General features: G+C 45.4%; 1 protein-coding gene and 1 pseudogene across 4 annotated transcripts in view; one reads left to right on the top strand and one right to left on the bottom strand.

Moving 5' to 3' along the window:
- KCNAB1 (potassium voltage-gated channel subfamily A member regulatory beta subunit 1) overlaps positions 1 to 19316 on the top strand; it is a 309666-nt gene that overhangs the window by 285973 nt on the left and 4377 nt on the right. For all 4 annotated transcript variants that reach the window (XM_023755165.1, XM_023755164.1, XM_006090325.3 and 1 more), the window contains 4 exons: positions 640 to 760; positions 1836 to 1930; positions 10789 to 10909; positions 16849 to 16937. In XM_023755165.1, coding sequence (XP_023610933.1) covers positions 640 to 760; positions 1836 to 1930; positions 10789 to 10909; positions 16849 to 16937 — 426 coding nt within the window. The remainder of the gene's footprint in view (positions 1 to 639; positions 761 to 1835; positions 1931 to 10788; positions 10910 to 16848; positions 16938 to 19316) is intronic.
- Positions 6890 to 14986, bottom strand: LOC111826346 (annotated as a pseudogene).

Below are 19316 nucleotides of genomic sequence, written 5' to 3'. Positions count from 1 at the left end.
TATGCATGTACTGTTTCTCAGATACCATGTGTAAACTGCAAGACCTCTTGCAATCTTTCCTCACAATCGCTTTGGCACTAGAATTCTCTGGTCAGTTCCCTCATTACAGAGAGGGATGTGGGGCTGGATCTCATCAGCTCAGAACACAACAGGGAGGGTGCAAGTCTCTAACAGGAAACGCGTTTTAGCATGTCTTTGGCAGCAAGAGAGTAAATTGAATTTCTTAGCTAATGAGATATGTGAACACAATATTCTAGTTTTCTTTTAAAAACTCTATTAAATGACTATACTGTTTGTCACATGCTAATTAAAGATCACCTGTAGATACTGTCTGTTCCATTTCTTTAGACTCTAACTAGTCAAACTACATTTTCTTTATTATCGTCCATAATTCACACTGGGACTAATTTGCCCTGGGCTTTACTCAGCCCAAACCCTTCCGAAGAATAATAAGGATTTCTTGCGTTTGGTATTGCTCTTAGTGAAATTGATGGTCATAACTTTGCCTATTGTATGGCATCCTCCATGCTTCTTGGTTTGTATTGATTTTACTAAAATGAAAATTTCTCATGCATAGAATCACAGGGCAGTCTTATTTCTCATCAGCATAAATCCAGTTGTAATCTTATTTCTCCCTAGGAAGCCTACTCTGTAGCAAGACAGTTCAATATGATCCCTCCCGTCTGTGAACAAGCTGAGTACCATCTTTTCCAGAGAGAGAAAGTGGAGGTTCAGCTACCGGAGCTCTACCATAAAATAGGTAATCTCCACAATCAAATTTACTGATGATTTTTAACAATAGTAGGCCCCATGATCTGGGGGGTTGAGTTATTAAAATGCTTCTTAAATGTCCTTCATTAACATAATAAGAGCTATGCATTCCAGAGACTATAGAAGAATCAAGTGTGCCTTTGTGTAGCTTGCAGGGTAGCTATAGCAGAGGGGCAAACTGTGACTGGCATATAAACTATACTCAGTAGGTGTTCAAAAAATGCAGAGAATGCAGGGAAGAAACCCATGAATAAACTCATTTTTCTTGGGGTGCTTGCTGTGGCCAGAGCATGCATCCTTGAGTAGATTATGACTGCCTTTCCAAAAGATTATGGATATATACATCTCTACCTCCCACTCTGTGCCTGGAACTGAGTCAGACATGGAATTCAAGGACAGCTCACAAGCCAGGCACTACATGTTTGTGTAGGTGGATATAATGATGTCAGCGAGAGGGGGAAAATATATACATACGATATACACAAAAATTGTAGACATCAGAAAAACATGAATAAGCCACATTTTCAGGGTTATTTATTTAAATAAACAGTTTCCAGAGATGACTTTATTCCTAAGAAACAGAGGTTCACATGAGTAGGAAAATGCTGGGTAGGGGAAGGAGGATTAAAAAAAAAAGTCAACAATAACAATTGTTATTATTGCTGTCACTCATTGTGTGTTTACCATGCACTAGGAATTGTGCGTCTGGTACGTACCAGGCACTATCTAGAGTGACACTGAGTGGACAAGTAAAGCACTGAATTTCCGCACATGTAAAAGCGTTTGTGTCTGAATAAAAAGAAGTGTGACGTTTGGACATGAATAAACCACAGTTTCAGGCTTGTTTATACGGTCCACTCCCTATGACTGTGCACGTTTAATTGGCCTATAAAAATGAAGTGCAATTTGTCAATGCCTACATTTTAATAGAAAGATGTATGTTGGTGTGAGCTCTTTTAATGTGTCCGGCTTTTCCCCACTACTAACCAGTCCTGCTTAAACACCCCCACACTTTGGATCCCAGTTCCCTACAAGCAGCTTTTCAAGTTGTTTTTCTTCTGCAGGAGTTGGAGCAATGACCTGGTCTCCACTGGCCTGCGGGATCATCTCGGGGAAATACGGGAACGGGGTACCTGAAAGCTCCAGGGCTTCTCTAAAGGTATTTCCCTCCACCTCTGCAAGAGTCTGGGGATGGGTAAGAGGGATGTAGAGAGGGAGGGAAAATGTGGATGAGCACAGATCTGCAGCAGCCTGTGTCTTCCGGCTCATGCAGAGTGTGGCCTTGGCAGGGAGGTGTCCTCCGGCCTGCTCCCCTGAGCCCGGAGCCCGGAGCCTGCCAGAGGTCTCTGCCCTTGGCCAAGCATCAGTCAGCCCTTCAAAATCGGCCGGCACAGAAAATTCTCCTGGGGGTTAGGGGAAATGCCCAATGACCTGGTTGGACTCCTCCTGGAGCTCAAATCCCTACCGTTATCTATTCTTGTTAAAAAGGCATTTCATTCCTCTTTTGAAACTGATGAAAGAAAATTCCTTTTCTGTATAAGATCTAATTTTACTTTTCTTGACAGAACAAAATTTCAGCCAGTTACCGGTTGTAACTGGGTATGGATGGAGATTGGTTGGCATTTTTTACCATGTGGGGGTGGAGGGTCAGGAGGGAGGATTCCGAAAGCAGAAGCATTGCCAAGCCTTTGTCAGTGGGGCTCAAGGCTGATGTTCAGAGGTCAACTGTGGTTGCTAACTCTTTTAGCTTAAATTATTTTCTGAAGCGTAAAGATATTCAAGATCATTGACATAAAATTATCTCTGTTCAGAACATCTCAATGATTTATTGGAGAGTACTCCAAACATCTCTCCTTATTAATAATAACAACATGCCTGTTTTTTTAAAAAAAACAAACAAACACCAGAATGTGTAATAACATTAGAATCAAAAATTACTCTATAGTATCAGGGGAGAGAGAATATAGGCATTTTCAAAATTTAGACAAGCCAAAGCCTCTTGCTCCATTAGCACAAAGTTAGTGGGAGGTCAGCTTAAGTTAGACCCAAACCACCACCCCTTTAATCAGTGTGGCTGGGACCACCCTGTGCTGCCCTAATCAGAGCCTTCTCAAGGTCTGTCTCTTTCCTTTCTGCCAGTAACAGTTGACCTATTAGCTTGTTTGTTTTCTAAAATAATACAATATAAGCATGGTGACATTGTCCTATTTCTAGTTTTGCATTATCACAAATATAAATATCCTAGAATATAAAATATGGTCATGCTTCTGTAAATTAAAGATTGTTCTGAGCCAAGCCTGAATAAGTCAGCAAAGAAAAACTAAAAGCATTTTAGTGAAAAGGCAAGAAGAGAGTGAAAAAGGAAGGGAAGCATTGAAAATTGCAGTTTTATTGAGTATCTACTATGTGCCAAACACTGGGCTAGGAGTTTTTTATTCGTCTCCTTTTATCCTCACAAAGATAAATGGATACAGATGACTTTTAGTCAGTTATAGCTAAGCATGTTGCCTTGCATTCTTTCAGAGGCTTTCTGCAAAGCTCAAAATACTTCCACATGAATGTCAGGTATTTGTTCTCAGACTATCCTTATGAGACCTTTTCCAGATGTAGAAACTGAGCACAAAGAGGTTAGCTACCAATCCAAGAGCAAACACTCCTAATAGAGAAAGTTTTATGAGAACCCAGGTCTCCTGACCCTCGTTTTATCTCCCCCAAAGCCAGTTTTTTAAAGAAGGAAGAAGGAGCTACCCTGTATTTGAATTGTATGATTGGTTAGTCTCCATCATTGTTTGGGACGAGCTTACAGAGAGCTGAAAAAACTTTCACAAATACACTAACAAAAAAAGAAAAAAAAAGGAGGGGGCGGGGAGATACAATGTATTTGAAGGTGGCTAAACCCAAAAGCAACTCAGAAAAGTTTTCTATTTTTGACCTTTTATAAAAACAACTCAATGTCTACTTTGAAACATCCTTAACAATAAACATTAAGGGCTCTCAACAGGTGAAAGGCAGCCAATCATAAAGCAGACGTTTTTAGTTCTGAAGACTGTTGACGCCTCCTTAAATCATCAGTCTGGGTGTTTTCCGGACTGATACATGCGCACTTAGGAAAGCCACTTGAGAAGAGTGACTAAAGAAAGAAAAGGAAAAAGAAAAAGAAAGCTTCAGGACAATCTTAGGAGTGAATAAGAATGCTAATAGTAAAAAAAAAAAATTATAGTTAGAGAGCTAGGCAAATTGATAAATGAGTTGGCAACTTTCACATACACCCACCACCACCACCACCACCCCCAAATAGAATAAATAACGGTGTTTCACACTGGCTGTTGTAAGCTATGCCAATAAAATAAAAATGCTAATATTCTGTATCTGTTGTAAATATTGAACTGTGTTTGAGGAATAAATTAACCCTGTATGAAAAATACCTATCTTTCAGAAAGGAATACTACCCAGGGGGTTCTGGGAGGCTGCAGTAATCCTAGTGGAATCTATCCTCACTCCCCGGAACCTGCCCTTCCTTCTTGACTAACAGGGCCTCCACCCAGCCATCTGGTCACCTTAGTCAGAAACCAAGGCTTTTTCTCAGGCTGCCTCCTCTCCTCCCTCACTCTTGTCCAAAGGGGCAGCCACTCCTCTAGTCCACACCTTGACCTTTGGTCCATCCCTGCACTGCCTTGTTCAGACTGTCTCATACCTGGTTTGCTGTAGTAACCTGTCTGGATTCTCTGATTTCCCCCCTCTTCTCAACTACCCACCACTGTGACCAATCATCTTTCTAAAAAATTAATCTGACCATATGGTAACGCTGCTTAAAATCCTTTAAAGATTTCCCAATCATTGCTTATGGAACAAAACCCAAACCCGACAGAAAAGCATTGAAGGAACCCTCTCGGGATCTAAGTTGGGCTCATTTTTCTGTTCTTGCCCCTCCCCAAGCCCCATTAGTTCATTTTCCACCCAAATGCACTGGACTCTTGCCTCCCAGAAATGCACTTCTTTTATCCTGCTGTGGAAGCTCTCCTCATCTCGAAGGACAAAGCTTGGTTGTCTGTCTTCACCTCTGCGAAGCCTGTCCTCACTTTATAAAACTGAGTTATATGCATCTTCCTCCTTGTTTATTATCCCCTAAACACTTCTTACAGAGTCTTAGAATTCTCTGGTTGCAAGCAAGAGGGCGAAATTCAAGCTAATTTAATCAAAGAAGGGCAACACATAGACACTCCGTGGGAAGGATGAGGAGAGACAGCCTCGGGGGTGACTCCATCCCTAGACTTGCACAGTGTCAGGACTCTGTCTTCTCTGTTTCTCTCTGCATAGGAGTGTCATTTTCTTCTACTGCAAATGGGTCTTCTCCGTGTGGCCAGGGGCAGGAAAGCTAGTGATTGAAGGTTTACAGCCTTAAAGCCATGTAACCCGAGAGAAAAGAGATCTTTTTAGGTCAAGAAAAGGCTTGTGAAGCTTGGGTCATGTGCCAACCTGTTAGACCAATGACAGTGGCAAAAAAGATAAGGTGCTGTGATGAGCTCACATCCTCCTCCCTTGTTGGGTATTTTCAAGGCAGTACAAACATAGCCCTGAGGAAATCATTGAGGGGGACACCCCAACTACAAAGCACTTCTCAACTTACCAATAATTTGTCAATACTTCTGGGAAAGACACTGAAATTTACTTGTGTAACTCGTCACAGAGCCTGGCACACAGTAGGTACTCAATAAATGCTGGGTTGAGTGAATGCAATAGAAGGTCGACAAAGTCAGAGCAAGAGACCAGGTGTGTAGCTCTTAAATAGAAAGTTTAAATAGAAGTGAAAAGTGCAACAAAACTTACAGGCAGCTCTTCCCTGTTGTTACCAAAATGCCTTATAGAAAAATCATGAAAATATGTCCCCCTCTGTCAAAGGGAAATAGAAAACATGCAAAGCTAGGTGACTGGGGAGGTTAGGGGGTGGGGTGCCGGGGTGGGGGGGGGGGCGTGGAGACAGTGCAAGTACTATAAGTGTTCACATTAAGAAACAAAGGTTATTGCACATTATGGTCTAATTTCAGAAGGAAATTTTTTAGCTCCAGCATTTTACCTAGAGATTTCAACCTCACTAGTAAAGACTTTGCTGCTCTAAGACAAAGACTTTAATGCTTAAATAGAAATAGTCGATGATCTTGGATGATAAATTACTGTAGACAAGGTCCAGAGATGAAATGTGACTGGTTCTGTCCATGGCTCTATGTTTGCTGCCTGAGTTCCAACCCGGGATTATTAACAGGGAATTGGGGGCTCCATGGGGCCAGTCTCAGAGATTGTTCCCACTCCAGTACCATCTATAATAAAAAAAGCATAATATGCTAATTAGATCGGACAGCCGAACGACCTTCCGGACGAAGCCAGGGCTGCGAGGCCAAGGCAAGCCTCTGTGGCTGCAAGGGCCAACCCCCTTGCACGAATTTCGTGCATCGGGCCTCTAGTTACCTGTAAAGTGGAGACACACAGATAACAGTCATAGCATTGGGAGGCAGCCAAGTAATGGGCTTTAGGAAAACTTTAGAGAATATTGTGACTTATGTAGAAAAGCAATAGCCCACTAATCTGTGGAGAAAAGCTCTTTCTGTGGTTCCTTTGACAAATATCTCCTGAGTGTCTATTCCATGCCCAGCTCTGTGCTGAGTGCTGAGGATGCAGGGATGAATGGGACAGCTGCGACCCTCAGAGTAACTTGGGGACTTGTTCAAGAGACAGACATGTGAAGAGGCTAATTATGAAAGAAGTGGAATCTACAAGCACTGTGGACTCAGGCAGAACTGCCAGCAAAGTCCTACTGTGTGAAGGTTGGATGCTCAATCTGAAGAGCTGAAGAGGTCTAGCTGTAGGGCCCTGGTTCTCAGATTCCTCTCTCTCTGCCATATTGGCTGAGCCCCTCCTCTGTGCCAACCAGTATCAGGACTGGAGACATTGGGATGAACAGGAAGCTATCCCTGCCTTTCTCTTAGTTAGAACAAAATATCAACATGTAATCAAATCACCGCAGCAATGGGGAAATGACACGACAGAACTAGAAGAGGAAACTTCATCTTTGGATTCGTAGATTATTACCCACAGTCTACAAGCTAGTTTATTATTATGCACAACCACACCCACCACTAATCTTCCTACCCAATACACTGGTTTATTTCTATAATTAACTAATAATTTAAGCCTCATCTCCTCCCTATGCTAAGATTTTCCCACTTATAAAGCAGTTAAAGCTCTTTATTTCCAAAACACTTTCGTTTCCTTTGGTATGAGAACAGCAATATAAATCCTATGCATCTACTTTTTTTTCTTTATACAACTTTATTTTTAAAAATCTTGTTCATGTACAGGCATTGGCACATTTTAAAAACAAACTACATAGACAGCCCTCTCCTATAATCCAGGAAAGTAGAATGTCAGGAGTCAGCAACCGTGGTGAACTTAAAGTGCTAGAACGAAGGCACTTCACAAACTCTTCACGGGAAGTGACGGTAGCCTCGGACACCTTCACTTCATACGTGGCAGTGACTGTCCGTCAGGATCGGAGCACAGGAATACGACGGCTTCGTGGCAGTAAAAGCGGAACACCAATAAGTGATGGGCCCTTGGCCATTTTGGGTTTTGATGACCTTTAACCTACTTTTAACTTTCCTCTCCTAAGAGTAAAAACAGGAGTTAGAATTGGAAGGGAAGTTGAAGTCCCAGAATGCAGTCACTCCAGGGGCTTGGGAGCCCTTTGCTTTCACGGTGGACGTTTTGTGAAGTCAGAGAGCAAGTATTAGGGAAAAAGACCTAAACAGTCGTTATAAATGCTCAGGTTATTAGCAAGGCTACAAGGTTTCAGTTAGAGGTAGATAACTGTCCCAGGTTTCCAAGGAGTCTGATAATTTAGTATCTGGGCATCAGACAGGTCACACACTCCTTCCCTGTCATCTCAATTAAAGTTGTAGTCTCCGCTGGGGTGGGGGAGAGCCGCAGGAGGGGAAACACATCAGAAGACATCAGCTCATCAACGGTATCTCCAGTAATAGATCTGAAGCCAGAGTTTGTGGCCCGGAGGTGCTGGAGGCGGAGCGGGGTTCCTCTCAGAGGCAGGCTGCCCTGGGGGGCTCGGGGGCGGGGCTGGGCTTGTGCGGAGTCCGGGGAGGAGTCAAAGGCTGAGAGGGGGTGGGTGCGTGAGGTCTTCCGATGGGGGAACAGGAAAAACCACAGGCTGAGACGAACTGGACTCCTTATTTATAAGCAGCACGTGGACGGGGCCCGGGTGACTCTCCAGGTCGATCTGGTCCTTCTGTCCATTCTGACCCATCCCTGGAAGAGCCCCTCCAGCTGCGTGCCAGCAGGGGCCTGGACGGCCAACGGTGTGTCGCCGGGGAAGCAATTGCAGATGTCCTCGTGGGTCACGTAGGAAAACCTGCCGCGGAGGGCGTCATCCATCACATTGCTGATGCTCTGCGGCGGCCACGACTTCTGCTGATCCAGGTCCCTTTCCTCAGGTCCAGGTCCTCGACCTCGGCGCTGAGGTCGCGCCGTCTCTCCAGGACTTCCTTAGTGTTGCAGCCAGCGCCCACACCTCTCTGTTTTTGGACTTTTTCTCAATCAGGTCGATCTCTTCCAAGACGTTGGTGATGTCATAAATCCTTCTTTTCTGCCTCACAGCCGCCTCCTGCAGCCGCGACAGGAACTTGGCGGTGAGCAGCCCCAGGCTCTTCTCCAGCCGGCTGCTCCTGCTTGCCCGGCCCCCGAACTGCAACGGCGGCGCGGGGGCAGCAGGGGGCGCCCACTGACCCTGGGCCTGGCCCTGCGGCGCCCGAGCCCTGCCCACACCGAGTTTAAATGCCTATGCATCTACTTAAAAAAAACAAAACAAAACTTAACCTGCTTGTTTTCCAGTGATTAAGACAACAATGAGGGTATAGTTGAGGGTGGAGAGAGAGTGACTCGATAAATGAATATTTGATATTTGTTACTTTTAGAAGTCTGCTTCTCACCGTGGTGGGTATGCCCATCTACTCATGTAGTATATAACTTGTAACCCAAACCTAGGAGTCAGGATGCATTGCACATGTGATCTGAAAAATGGATTTCCATAGATTGATGCATAAACCAACCATTCTTTATGTGTGTGGGATATATTGAAACCTCAGGAACTCTCTTAGTTATAATAAAGAGCAATTGTTCAAAAACAACATTTGGCCATTGGTCTTCAACCTCTTCTAAATTTGAATACTATTTGGAGATATCGACTGGTCCCCTGAAAGATGTTGTGAAAGTGAGGAATGGTGATGTTTTTCCAGTGAGGACAGCAAAAGTGAGCTGTGCTCTCTGATGCACCCAGCACGCTGCTCAGGGAAGGCTGCTGGGCTCCAGGTGCCTGTTCATTGTCGGAATTGTCCCTGTCACCACCGCTAGCACCAGCGGTGGTCTCCAGGCCACCCTTCCTCCTGGAAGAAGCTGAGTTTCCCAGAGCTGAGGCTGTGAACACTCTTGGCCATCTCCCTGAGCAAAGTCTCCAGCGAGGAGCCAGACCATACGCCTTAGAGATGTAGGAGGCGAACAGAACGGGAGATGGCTTGCCCTTTCTCTCTTTCACATCTGCAAAATCACTCCCCAAACTCATCGTAAGTTTCATTCTAGACACATAATGTGGTTACTCTTTTCTTTGGAAATACTGTCTCAGAACGATGAAACAAAGTATTTAAAAAACAAACGCCAGCTGCCCATGGAAATCATGTGGGTGGAGTGTCAGTGACAATTGCAGAGCTTTCTGCTGCTGCCTTTGGGAAGGCAAAGGTCTGCGGTGGCAACTGTGTCACAAATAACACGCGATGGAGAAAGTCCACATGGCCACACAGTGGGATGGTTTTTATTATTTTCACTAAAACAGACTAACAGACTCTTAGAGATTCTTTCCCTTTGGGTGTTGCAACGTAGCAGCTTTGTACGGGAGAGTCTATTATTCCCTATGTCACAGTAAGCAGAACCCTCTGGGAAGTAGGCCATTGAGACGTTCCGAAGGATTTTTCTCCTTATATAGGAAATTAGGCTCCCTTTATAATCTACAGATCAGAGTCAGTCACATCTCATAGGTTTTACAGGACAGTTTCCCATTATGAGCTTCCTTACCTGTTTAAATTTCATTACAGAAAAGGTACTACACATCTGGGAAGTATTTATCCACTTGACAATTTTCTAAATGTGCTTGGTTCCTGTCAGTTATACCATGTCTACTTCTGGGAAGGAGCGAGCAAGCGAACAATAGAGCCCCGTTATATGAACACAAAACTGGGAATAAATAGAAGGCAAGAGGAAGAAAGATAGTTATAACAAGAATGTAAGCTAATGGCTTTCTTTGAGCAGAAAGCTTGGCACCCAGCTTTCTTGACAAAAAGGAAGCATAATAGACATTGGTGAAATGTAAATGCTTTTTTTTTTCTTTTGCTGCATTCTAAAATGGGACTACCTCAATAAGAAACATCATTTCTCCCACTTAGCAAATTGAATGTCATTGATTAGGTCAGGATTTTAACAACTTTTGTGCATGTTGATGGATTTCAGTGGTGACTTAGTCAAAAGTAATCTGTTTTGGCCAGCCCGTATGGCTCAGTGGTTGATCGTTGACCCATGAACCAAGAGGTGCCCAGTTGATTCCCTGTTGGACACATGCCCAGGTTTCTGCTCAATTCCCAGTAGAGGGTGCACAGGAGGCAGCCAATGGATGTTTCTCTCTCATTGATGCTTCTATCTCTCTATCCACTCCCTTCCTCTCTCTCTAAAAGCCATGAAAACATATTTTTTTAAAGTAATCTGTTTTAAACCAATAAATAAGGAGTGAGACCATGAAGAACATTTCTTTGCAAGAACTCATAAGCATCCTGTCACCACAAAACATAAAGTTCAGAGTGAAGGAGATGCAGGAATTCATGATGAAGTTTTTATATTTCATTGCATTGGCCATCTTTGACATCAAACCCTGGCTGGACATTACCTTTTAAATGTTCTTTTTATTCCCAGTGCTACCAGTGGTTGAAGGAAAGAATTGTGAGTGAAGAAGGGAGAAAACAGCAGAACAAGTTAAAAGACCTCTCTCCGATTGCTGAGCGGCTGGGCTGCACTCTCCCTCAGCTCGCTGTCGGTAAGACAATTACTGGGAGGGGGCCCTGTCAGAGCCCAGAAAATGTCATTTTCTCTGCTTGATCCTCATCCCTATCATGATAAAATATCTATTGTAGGGCAGACTGATGTCAGGAGCATAAATTCCTGGTTAGCACTATCTAAAATGAGGCTTTCAGAGGACCCCAGAATTTTCAACATGCTAAAAAACTGTTCTTCCTTCCTTTTCCTCTCCCTTATATCCCAGTTCAAATGAGAACAGGTGAGTGAAAACGTATACATCCCCAGTGTTGGGGGTGAGAGCCCTCTGAGCTGTGCAGGGACATCCCTTTCTTCTGGCTCACTTTGCAATCCCTGTCAAAGCGTAGGCGAGGCGGGTGAGAGGCTGGGAAAGGGCTGCCACAGAGCCCAAGGCCACTGCCACATGGAAGGCCCACCCTAGGGCAGCAGCCTCCCCCTGAACCTTCTGAGGGTCCAGGAAAACCGCTCTTCTAAACTGTGAAGAGGGTGAAAGGTCATGGTCACTGGTAACAACGGAAAACCACACCCACCAGCCATGTCCAATAGAATTTCCATGTGAACCACACACGTAAATGTTCAATGTTCTAGTGGCCATGTTCAAAAAGGAAAATGGAAACAAGCAAATTAATTATACTAAAATATTTTCTTTAACCCAATATAGACAACATATGACCATGTTAACATGTAATAAATATAAAAGTTATTGAGATCTTTTACACATTTTTCATACTAAGTCTTCAAAAATCCAAAATGTATTTTACACCCACAGGACATCTCAACTCAGGCTAACCGCATCTCATGTGTCCCACAGGCCCATGTGGCTGGGTGTTGGACAGAAAAGCATTTAGACTGCCAGTTCCCTTGTTGGGGATATTTGCCAGGCTCTGTGATAAGCACTTGCTGCCACTATCTTGTCCCCTTTATGGTCGAAACAATCCAATGAAGTACATGCTATTACAAGCCCTATCTCACAGGCGTTAATGGAGTATTTGCTATTATCTCCACTTTACAAATGAAGAAACTGAAGATAAAAGAATTCATGTGGTAGCTGTTGTTACCAAATTCAAAGGGTTCACCACTTGTGGTGCCCTCTTCAAGAATGAGACATGGTTGTCACAAGATAGTTTTATTTACTTGCAGCCAGTAAAGGAGACAGGATTCGTATCCAAAGCTCTGTCTCCCGGAAGGAAGGCTTAGCCATTGCTTATACTAGGTACACACCATTTGGTCAATAGTGTTGATTGCAGTTGGCTACACTTACTGGGTTGGGGTCCTGTCAAATTCACCCCGTTTACAACTGGTCCGCAAGAATAACGTTTAGTAAGAATGGCCCAGACCTTTGGGACCCATGTCCTATCTAACACTGTGGGAAAAGAATAAAATATGTGTATAATCTAGAAAAAAATCCAAAGAATTAAAAAATAGCAGGAATTGGGACAAATCAGATACAATGACCTAATGAGATAAAAAGCTCAAGATAAATTCTAGGCAAATAAAAGAATGTGATAGAATGTTTGTTAGAAGGTTGACCCTTCTGAGGTTGGAAGGCAGGAAAATGGCAGTTGCAGTTAACAGTCATAGAAAGATGAAAATGGAAGGTGGTCTGGCAGGGGGGAGGGGGAAAGGAATACCATTTACCTAAGTGTATGTAAGACTGTTGCTTTAATCTTTTCAAATGACAACAACAAAACAAAGAATATGTTTCATGGGATTAGTTAGCACCCCGGCAGCTTTAATGGACATAGTAAAAAGTATTAGCTAATTGACCATCAGCAAGTTATTTAACCTATCAATTTTCTCTTCTGTAAAATGGGTATAAAATACAGATCTTACAAACTACTTGAGTAAAGGATAATTACATATGCAAAGCAAAAAGCAAGTGCTCTTTGTAGAAGTAGTAATGATGATGATAATTTCTTTTGCAAAGAATTAGACACCCTGGACCTGAAACTCTGTCTACCCTCAGCCGTGGCATATGGGCAGAGTAACAGGCACAAAGAGAAACACCCATTCTTGAAACAGTCATAAATATGGTTTTTAGGTAGTAATAACGTGAAAATGAGTATTAAATTTAGCTCTGAAAGAGATGGAACATTGTCTTTTTAAAGAGATCTTTATAAGACTTAGACTTCCACTGGATGTTAGATGCACACCAAACATCCTCTGGAGAGTCTCTGTGTCCCCGATATCTATCTTGCCTGTCCTTTTTTTCCCCATTCTTTATAAGCAGTAGTTTTGTTTTTAACCACAGAGCTCTCAAACCAAGAGAGGAATTATTTCCAGGCATTATTCATCTGCTAGAAGGGTGTAGGGAGGGGAAATCCTCGAGCAGGAAACAAACTACTTGAACCCAACCGTGGGCACTACCATGTCATTTGCCTGCACAAGAGCTGCACTCACACCCTGCCGGTAAAGAGGCAGGAGGATTGCCTGCTCGGGGACATTTGCTTAGATGCTAATCATTGGCATCATCTGCATGTGTTACCTCTGCGGCTCGGCAGTTCTGCCCAGTGGGCTCTCCTGCACCCTGCTCCTCAGAGTAGAGAGTTGGCTGTTGCTGACACCAAGTAGTTTATGTGCAATGATTTTTCCCTGGGCCCTGCTTTGCCCTCAGACCTTCCAAGAAGAGTTATAAGTGCAAAGCAGGAAATAACACTGCCAAAAAAAAAGCCCTGAATCACTTGGCTTGTTGTCTTTATAGAACATTATTTTGTCCATGTGGTAAGATTTAGCGATTGCCTTAAAAGGCCTGAGCATGGTAACAGCTTAAGAGTATTAGCTGACAGCAGGCCTTGAGCAAAAGGGGCAGAAGAGGTGCTTGGACCTTCTTCCATCCATCAATCATTCATATCTGTTTATTCAACAAATTTACGAAGCACCTACTATGTGAAGGTCCTGGGCTGAATGCTGAGCATCCAACCACAAATAAAACACATTTCACAGCCTGATGGGCAAGTCAGAAAACAAACAGCTCACTGTAATACAGTGCTGTAAAATAACTGGGAAGGACCCAGGGGTTTAAGTAACGTAGAGGCTCCCAACCCAACCTTGGACTCAGGGAAGGACTGAGAGAAGGTAGTTCCCGTGGGGAATCTCAAGTGATGAGTAGATATTCGTGAGGCAAAGGAAGGGAGGAGTCAAAGGGACATTCCAGGCCAAGGAGCAGTTGGAGACAAGGGGGTGGAGAGGATTTACAAACAGCTCTGTGCTCCTGAAGCACAAAGTTCAAGGCAGGGAATGAGGGGACATGAGCTGGAGAGCTGGGCTAAAGAGCAAGGTTTGCCAGGTGAGAAATGAGAACTCATCGTGTAGGACAAGGATCACGTCAGGCACATGTAGAAGAATGTTTAGCCAGGCAAGTGACATGGTCAGATCTGTATCTGGAGAAACTGTGCCAGATGAGTGGGGGAAGGGATGGGAATGGGGGTTGGGGGAGGTGGGAGACAGGGGGCAATCCAAGCAAGAGGAGCAGAAGGGCCTTGCAGAAGACAGTGAGGGCCTGAGGACAGCAGACAGCTGGACCAGAGCAGCGATTCTCCACTGTGGTCCCTGCAGCCACACAATTCGAAGCTGTTCAGCGAGAAAAAGAAAGGATACACTGAGTGCATGCTGTGACACGGATGACCCTCCCAAACCTGCTCAGCGAGAGAATCAGACACAGGCCCATATTGCGTAATTCTGTTTAGATGAAATGTCCAGAAACAATAACTCTGTAGGGTGCAAAGTAGATTAGTGGTTTCCTAGGGTTGGCCGTAGGAATGGGATTAATTTCGTAAATGGGCATGACGGAGCTTATTGGGGTCATGGAAATGTTCTAAAACTGGACCTAAAATGGTGATGGTTGCACACTTGATACATTTACTAAAAATTGTTTAATTGTGCACAAAATAGGTAAAATTTTTGGAGTGTAGAAATCACCCCAATAAAGTTTAAAATAAAGATAACATGGTCCCTGGATCAATAGCATCAGCATTACATGGGAGCTTGTCAGAAATGCAGATTCTCAAAAAAAGAAAGAAAAAGAAAAATGCAGATTCTCACACCCACCCAGACCTTCTGAGTTAGAAACACCCAATAATTGGTGTTTCACAAGCCCTAGGTGGTTCTGATGCATGCTGAACTTTGAGAACCATTGGATTAGAGAATTATTTAAATAGCAACTAGACTTGGCAATTAATGGATTAGAGAAATATTTAAATAGCAACTAGACTTGGCGATTAAAGGGGAATGTGAGATCAGAAAAGGATAGTCCCTAAGTATAAGTCCCAGGTTCCTAGATTGGGAGCTAAGTTGCTGATGATGCCACCCAATGAAATTGGGAACACAGGAGAGAGACGGGCTTGGCAAGTGGCAAGCAGTTTGCAGTGCCTATGGGACACCTAGCAGGGACATCCAGCAGACACTGCATCTGTGGGCCTATACCAGTGGTCGGCAAACTGTGGCTCGCGAGCCACATGCGGCTCTTTGGCCCCTTGAGTGTGGCTCTTCCACAAAATACCGACTTCTGCGTATGGGCCACGAAGTTTCAATCGCACTGTATGTGCGCGACCCGCACGTGGTATTTTGTGGAGGAGCCACACTCAAGGGGCCAAAGAGCCGCATGTGGCTCGCGAGCCGCAGTTTGCCGACCACTGGCCTATACAATCATCTAGTTCAGGCAGCTACAAACTCAGAAGTCTACTTTAACCACACGGAGGCTCCTGGGGACCTTGGCTTCTGACATGGCAAGAAGGAGACCAGAGACAAGGAAGGGGGATCAGGGATTTTAAAATGCCCTTTCAGCACAACTGGCGTGGCTCAGTGGTTGAGTGTTGATCTATGAACCGGGAGGTCATAGTTCAATTCCTGGTCAGGGCACATGCCTGGGTTGTGGGCTCAATCCCCAGTGTGAGGCGTGCAGCAGGCAGCCGATCAATGATTCTCTCTCATCATTGATGTTTCGCTCTCTCTCCCTCTCCCTTCCTCTCTGAAATCGATAAAAAATATATATATATTTTAAATATTGTCTTTCAGAAATTTAAGGGGAGAAGAATGGGGCAGTATCTAGGCAGGTATGGGGGTTGGAGGAAGCTTATTTTAGAATGGGAGAAATTTGAGCACATTTTGCTGAGAAAAAAGATGATAGTATCAAATAAGAAATTCAGGAGAAGAGGGGGAGAGAGAGAGAGAGAGAGAGAAACAAAGAGGGAGAGAGAGGAATGGAAGAATGAGAATGAATCAAGTCCAAGAAAAGGCAAAAAGAGCCGGATCCAGGGCAGAGTTTGGTTCAGAGTTAGTAAGAACAGCACATGGCATCCTCTGAACTGGAGGATGCAGACGTGTACTGTGTCCAGAGGAGAGTGGGGAATTAAGGAATATCCCACCTGATGGGGTTAATTTTTTCCATAAAGCCAGAGGCCAGGTCATCTGCTGAGAGCAACAGACAGGGGTTGAGAAGGTTTAAGGGTCAAGGTAGCCAGAGGCGCAGAGGAAGAAGAGCGAGGGATTTGGGGATTGGTGAGAAAATGAACACAGGATGAACACCGTGTTAGAAAGGTTGCAGAGAGGGTTGACAGTAGGTGGAACCAGACACTCAAAGTCTACAAGGACTCCATCACAGAGGGAATAGAGAGCCTGAAAAGGTGGACAGGCAGGAGGCAGTGGGCCAACGTGGAAAGAGGAATCCAGATGTTGGCCATTGAGCAGGGCCAGGTGTTTTCAGGAACAAGAGTGTGTACCTGGGTGTGTCGCTGGATTGGGCACCCCAGTCGTTAGGGCAAAGCTCATGTACCAAATCCTCTCCACGGCCGGGGTGCTGCTGAGGATGGTAACCCTGAAGCAGGAGCACTGTCCATCCTCCCCACAAGTTAGTCAGTTTTGGTGCAGCCACGGTGGCTGCAGGGGGTGTGTGCAAGGTCATCAGAAGGGCTTCGATGTCCTGACCCTGTTCTCTCTTCCCAGCATGGTGCCTGAGGAACGAAGGTGTGAGTTCCGTGCTCCTGGGGTCATCCACTCCCGAACAGCTCATTGAGAACCTCGGTGCCATTCAGGCAAGTGCCACAGCCCTTTCCGACAAACTCCGGGGATTTCATGGTGTCGGCGAAGATGTCCCCAGGCAGTGTCCCGTCTCTCCCCACCTGTCCTTCATGTCACAGCTTCCCAGTTACATGGAAGTCCCTAACAGGCTACTTATTCCTAGATTGGGGGGTGTGGGGGGACAAAGGTACAAGAGATAAGAGAATTGTTATAGACATGAATCCAGGAGTATCCTCTTCTGTTAACAATGTTCTCAGACCTCATTTCTCAGGATGGTTGGTTTCTGTGAGACAAGGCATTCCAAGATCCAAGCCATGTCACACCTGGGTTCCCAGGCCTGGCCATAACAGCAGCCTAATAACCTGCTTGAAATGTAATAGCCCCAGGACATGTCCTCATTTGTCCTTCCTGCACATTTACTGCCAACCTAGTGTGCCAAGCCCTCACAGCGTCCTGTGTTCCCGCTCCCATCTCAGCCCTTGTGATGATGTAGTGTAATTGCTAGTCCTCCCTACTGGACTGTAAACTCCTGAGGTCAGGGACCTGTCTGCGTCTTTCTTGCTTCTCATGGATTTCCGGTTCCTAGCAACACTCAAGAAACACCTGTTGAGCGAATGTTCACCACCTTTCAAAAGAAACACGATCAGAATTCTAGTCTGGACTTCCAGGATCACACCTCCCTGGCAGCAAATTCAGGGGTTCCCATCCCCCCTCCCTCCCCGGTGGATTGCCTGAGACCCGAGGCACTGGATGGAGCCTGAGGGTGTACTCTGGGGAGCCTGCTGGGGCAGTAGGAGGGGGTGAGAGAGGTGTTCCTGGGTGTTCTCTCTGAGGAGAGGGGTGGGGCTTAGTGGCTGGTGGGACCATCCTCCTCCCCCAAAGGCCACATCTCATCCCGGGTGTCCTCCCCTCTCAGCCTTGCTGAGGCCCCAGGAAGGAGCCTGCCCATGACTTGCCATGGCCACCACCTGCCAAACAGGTGTCTTTTCCTCTTGCTCACTGGGGAACAGAACTATCAGTTTCTTCCTCATCCACCAGTCCCTGAAGCAAGCACTTATCTCCCTGTTACCTCTCCCAAAAGAAACAGGTGGATGTGGGGACCAACCTGATTAAACTTAAAATGTTTTTTTAAAAAAAAATCCCTTTGAAAAGCCCAGAATATGCTGGGGATAAAGGTGTGGACTTCCTTCCCCACTGGCACCTTTCCTGGGGCTGTGCAGCCTTGTCATCATCCCACCTCTGCTTCCCAGAACCCTCTGAGCCCCACAACTCCTCCCGGATTCTGAGGGTTCTCCATCGTTGCATGGGGAAGGCTCCCCTCTTGTGAAAGCCATCCCACTGTCTCTTCTCTACTCTTGTGCTCGGGGCAAAGATAAAGGCTCCACAGCGATGAGGAAATAGAGAACAGTCTGTACACAGAGAACCGGAATTCCGTCCAGTGATTTCAATTCCACTAATGGGTATCGAGCACCACGCCGGGCAGAGTGCTGAGCGAAGAACAGGACCCTGTCCTCTGGGGCCCAGGGGCTGGCTGAGCCTGAACGAGGCAATCTATCCCTTATTCATTCAGCACACCTCTGGGAGCCTGCATGGCCAGGCAGGCACTGATACTGTCCAGCTTTCAGGGAGCTTACATTCTGTGGGAGAGGCACATAACAAAGTGTAATTGCACACTGTGAGGAGGGCCAGTGAGTGAGGATGGTGTTGTAAGAGAGACTACTTGAGAAGTGGGTGGACCTACTTTAACTACTGTCCTTGCCAAGGCCTCTGGGTTCCTGCGTTCTGAAGCCTGGAAGATGAAGAGGCAGCATGTGAAAACCCCGGAAGGAGCATTCCAGACAGGGAGGAGCATTCCAGACAGGGAGGAGCATTCCAGACAGGGAGGAACATTCCAGACACCCGGGAGGAGCCTCCAGACACAGGGAGGAGCAGTGTAAAGGCCCCGAGGCGGGAAGGAACGTGGCTTTTCCCAGGAACTGCCAGCCTAGGCCATGTGGCCAACATGCAGTGAACAAAAAGGACAGCGGGTGCACTTAAATGGCGAGTCAGGCAGAGGTCAGATCACAGGACACTGGAGTTTTGTTCTACATGGAATGGATCCTTTGGAGGGTTTTAAGAGGAGGGACATGCTGTTATTTGAATGTTTAAAGACTGCACTGCTGTTGTGTGGGAAGTAACATGAAGAAAGGGCAGTTGTCCAGGTGACAGGTGATGGGGCAGCTAGGATGGTGGCCATGGAGGTAAAGTGCATGGATTCTGTAGGATTTGGAAATAGAGACAGGACTTGCTGACAGCCTGGCAAGAAGAGAGAGGCCCCGAGGATTCCTGTAATGCTACTACATTGTGAACACTGCCACCCAGGGGAGCAGCATGCCTGGGATGGTAGAAACGTC

Source organism: Myotis lucifugus, unplaced genomic scaffold (genome assembly GCF_000147115.1).
Source record: "Myotis lucifugus unplaced genomic scaffold, Myoluc2.0 scaffold_70, whole genome shotgun sequence".
Lineage (NCBI taxonomy): Eukaryota > Metazoa > Chordata > Mammalia > Chiroptera > Vespertilionidae > Myotis > Myotis lucifugus.
The sequence above is the reverse complement of the archived record's forward strand: the minus strand, read 5'-3'. Positions and strand labels throughout refer to the sequence as shown.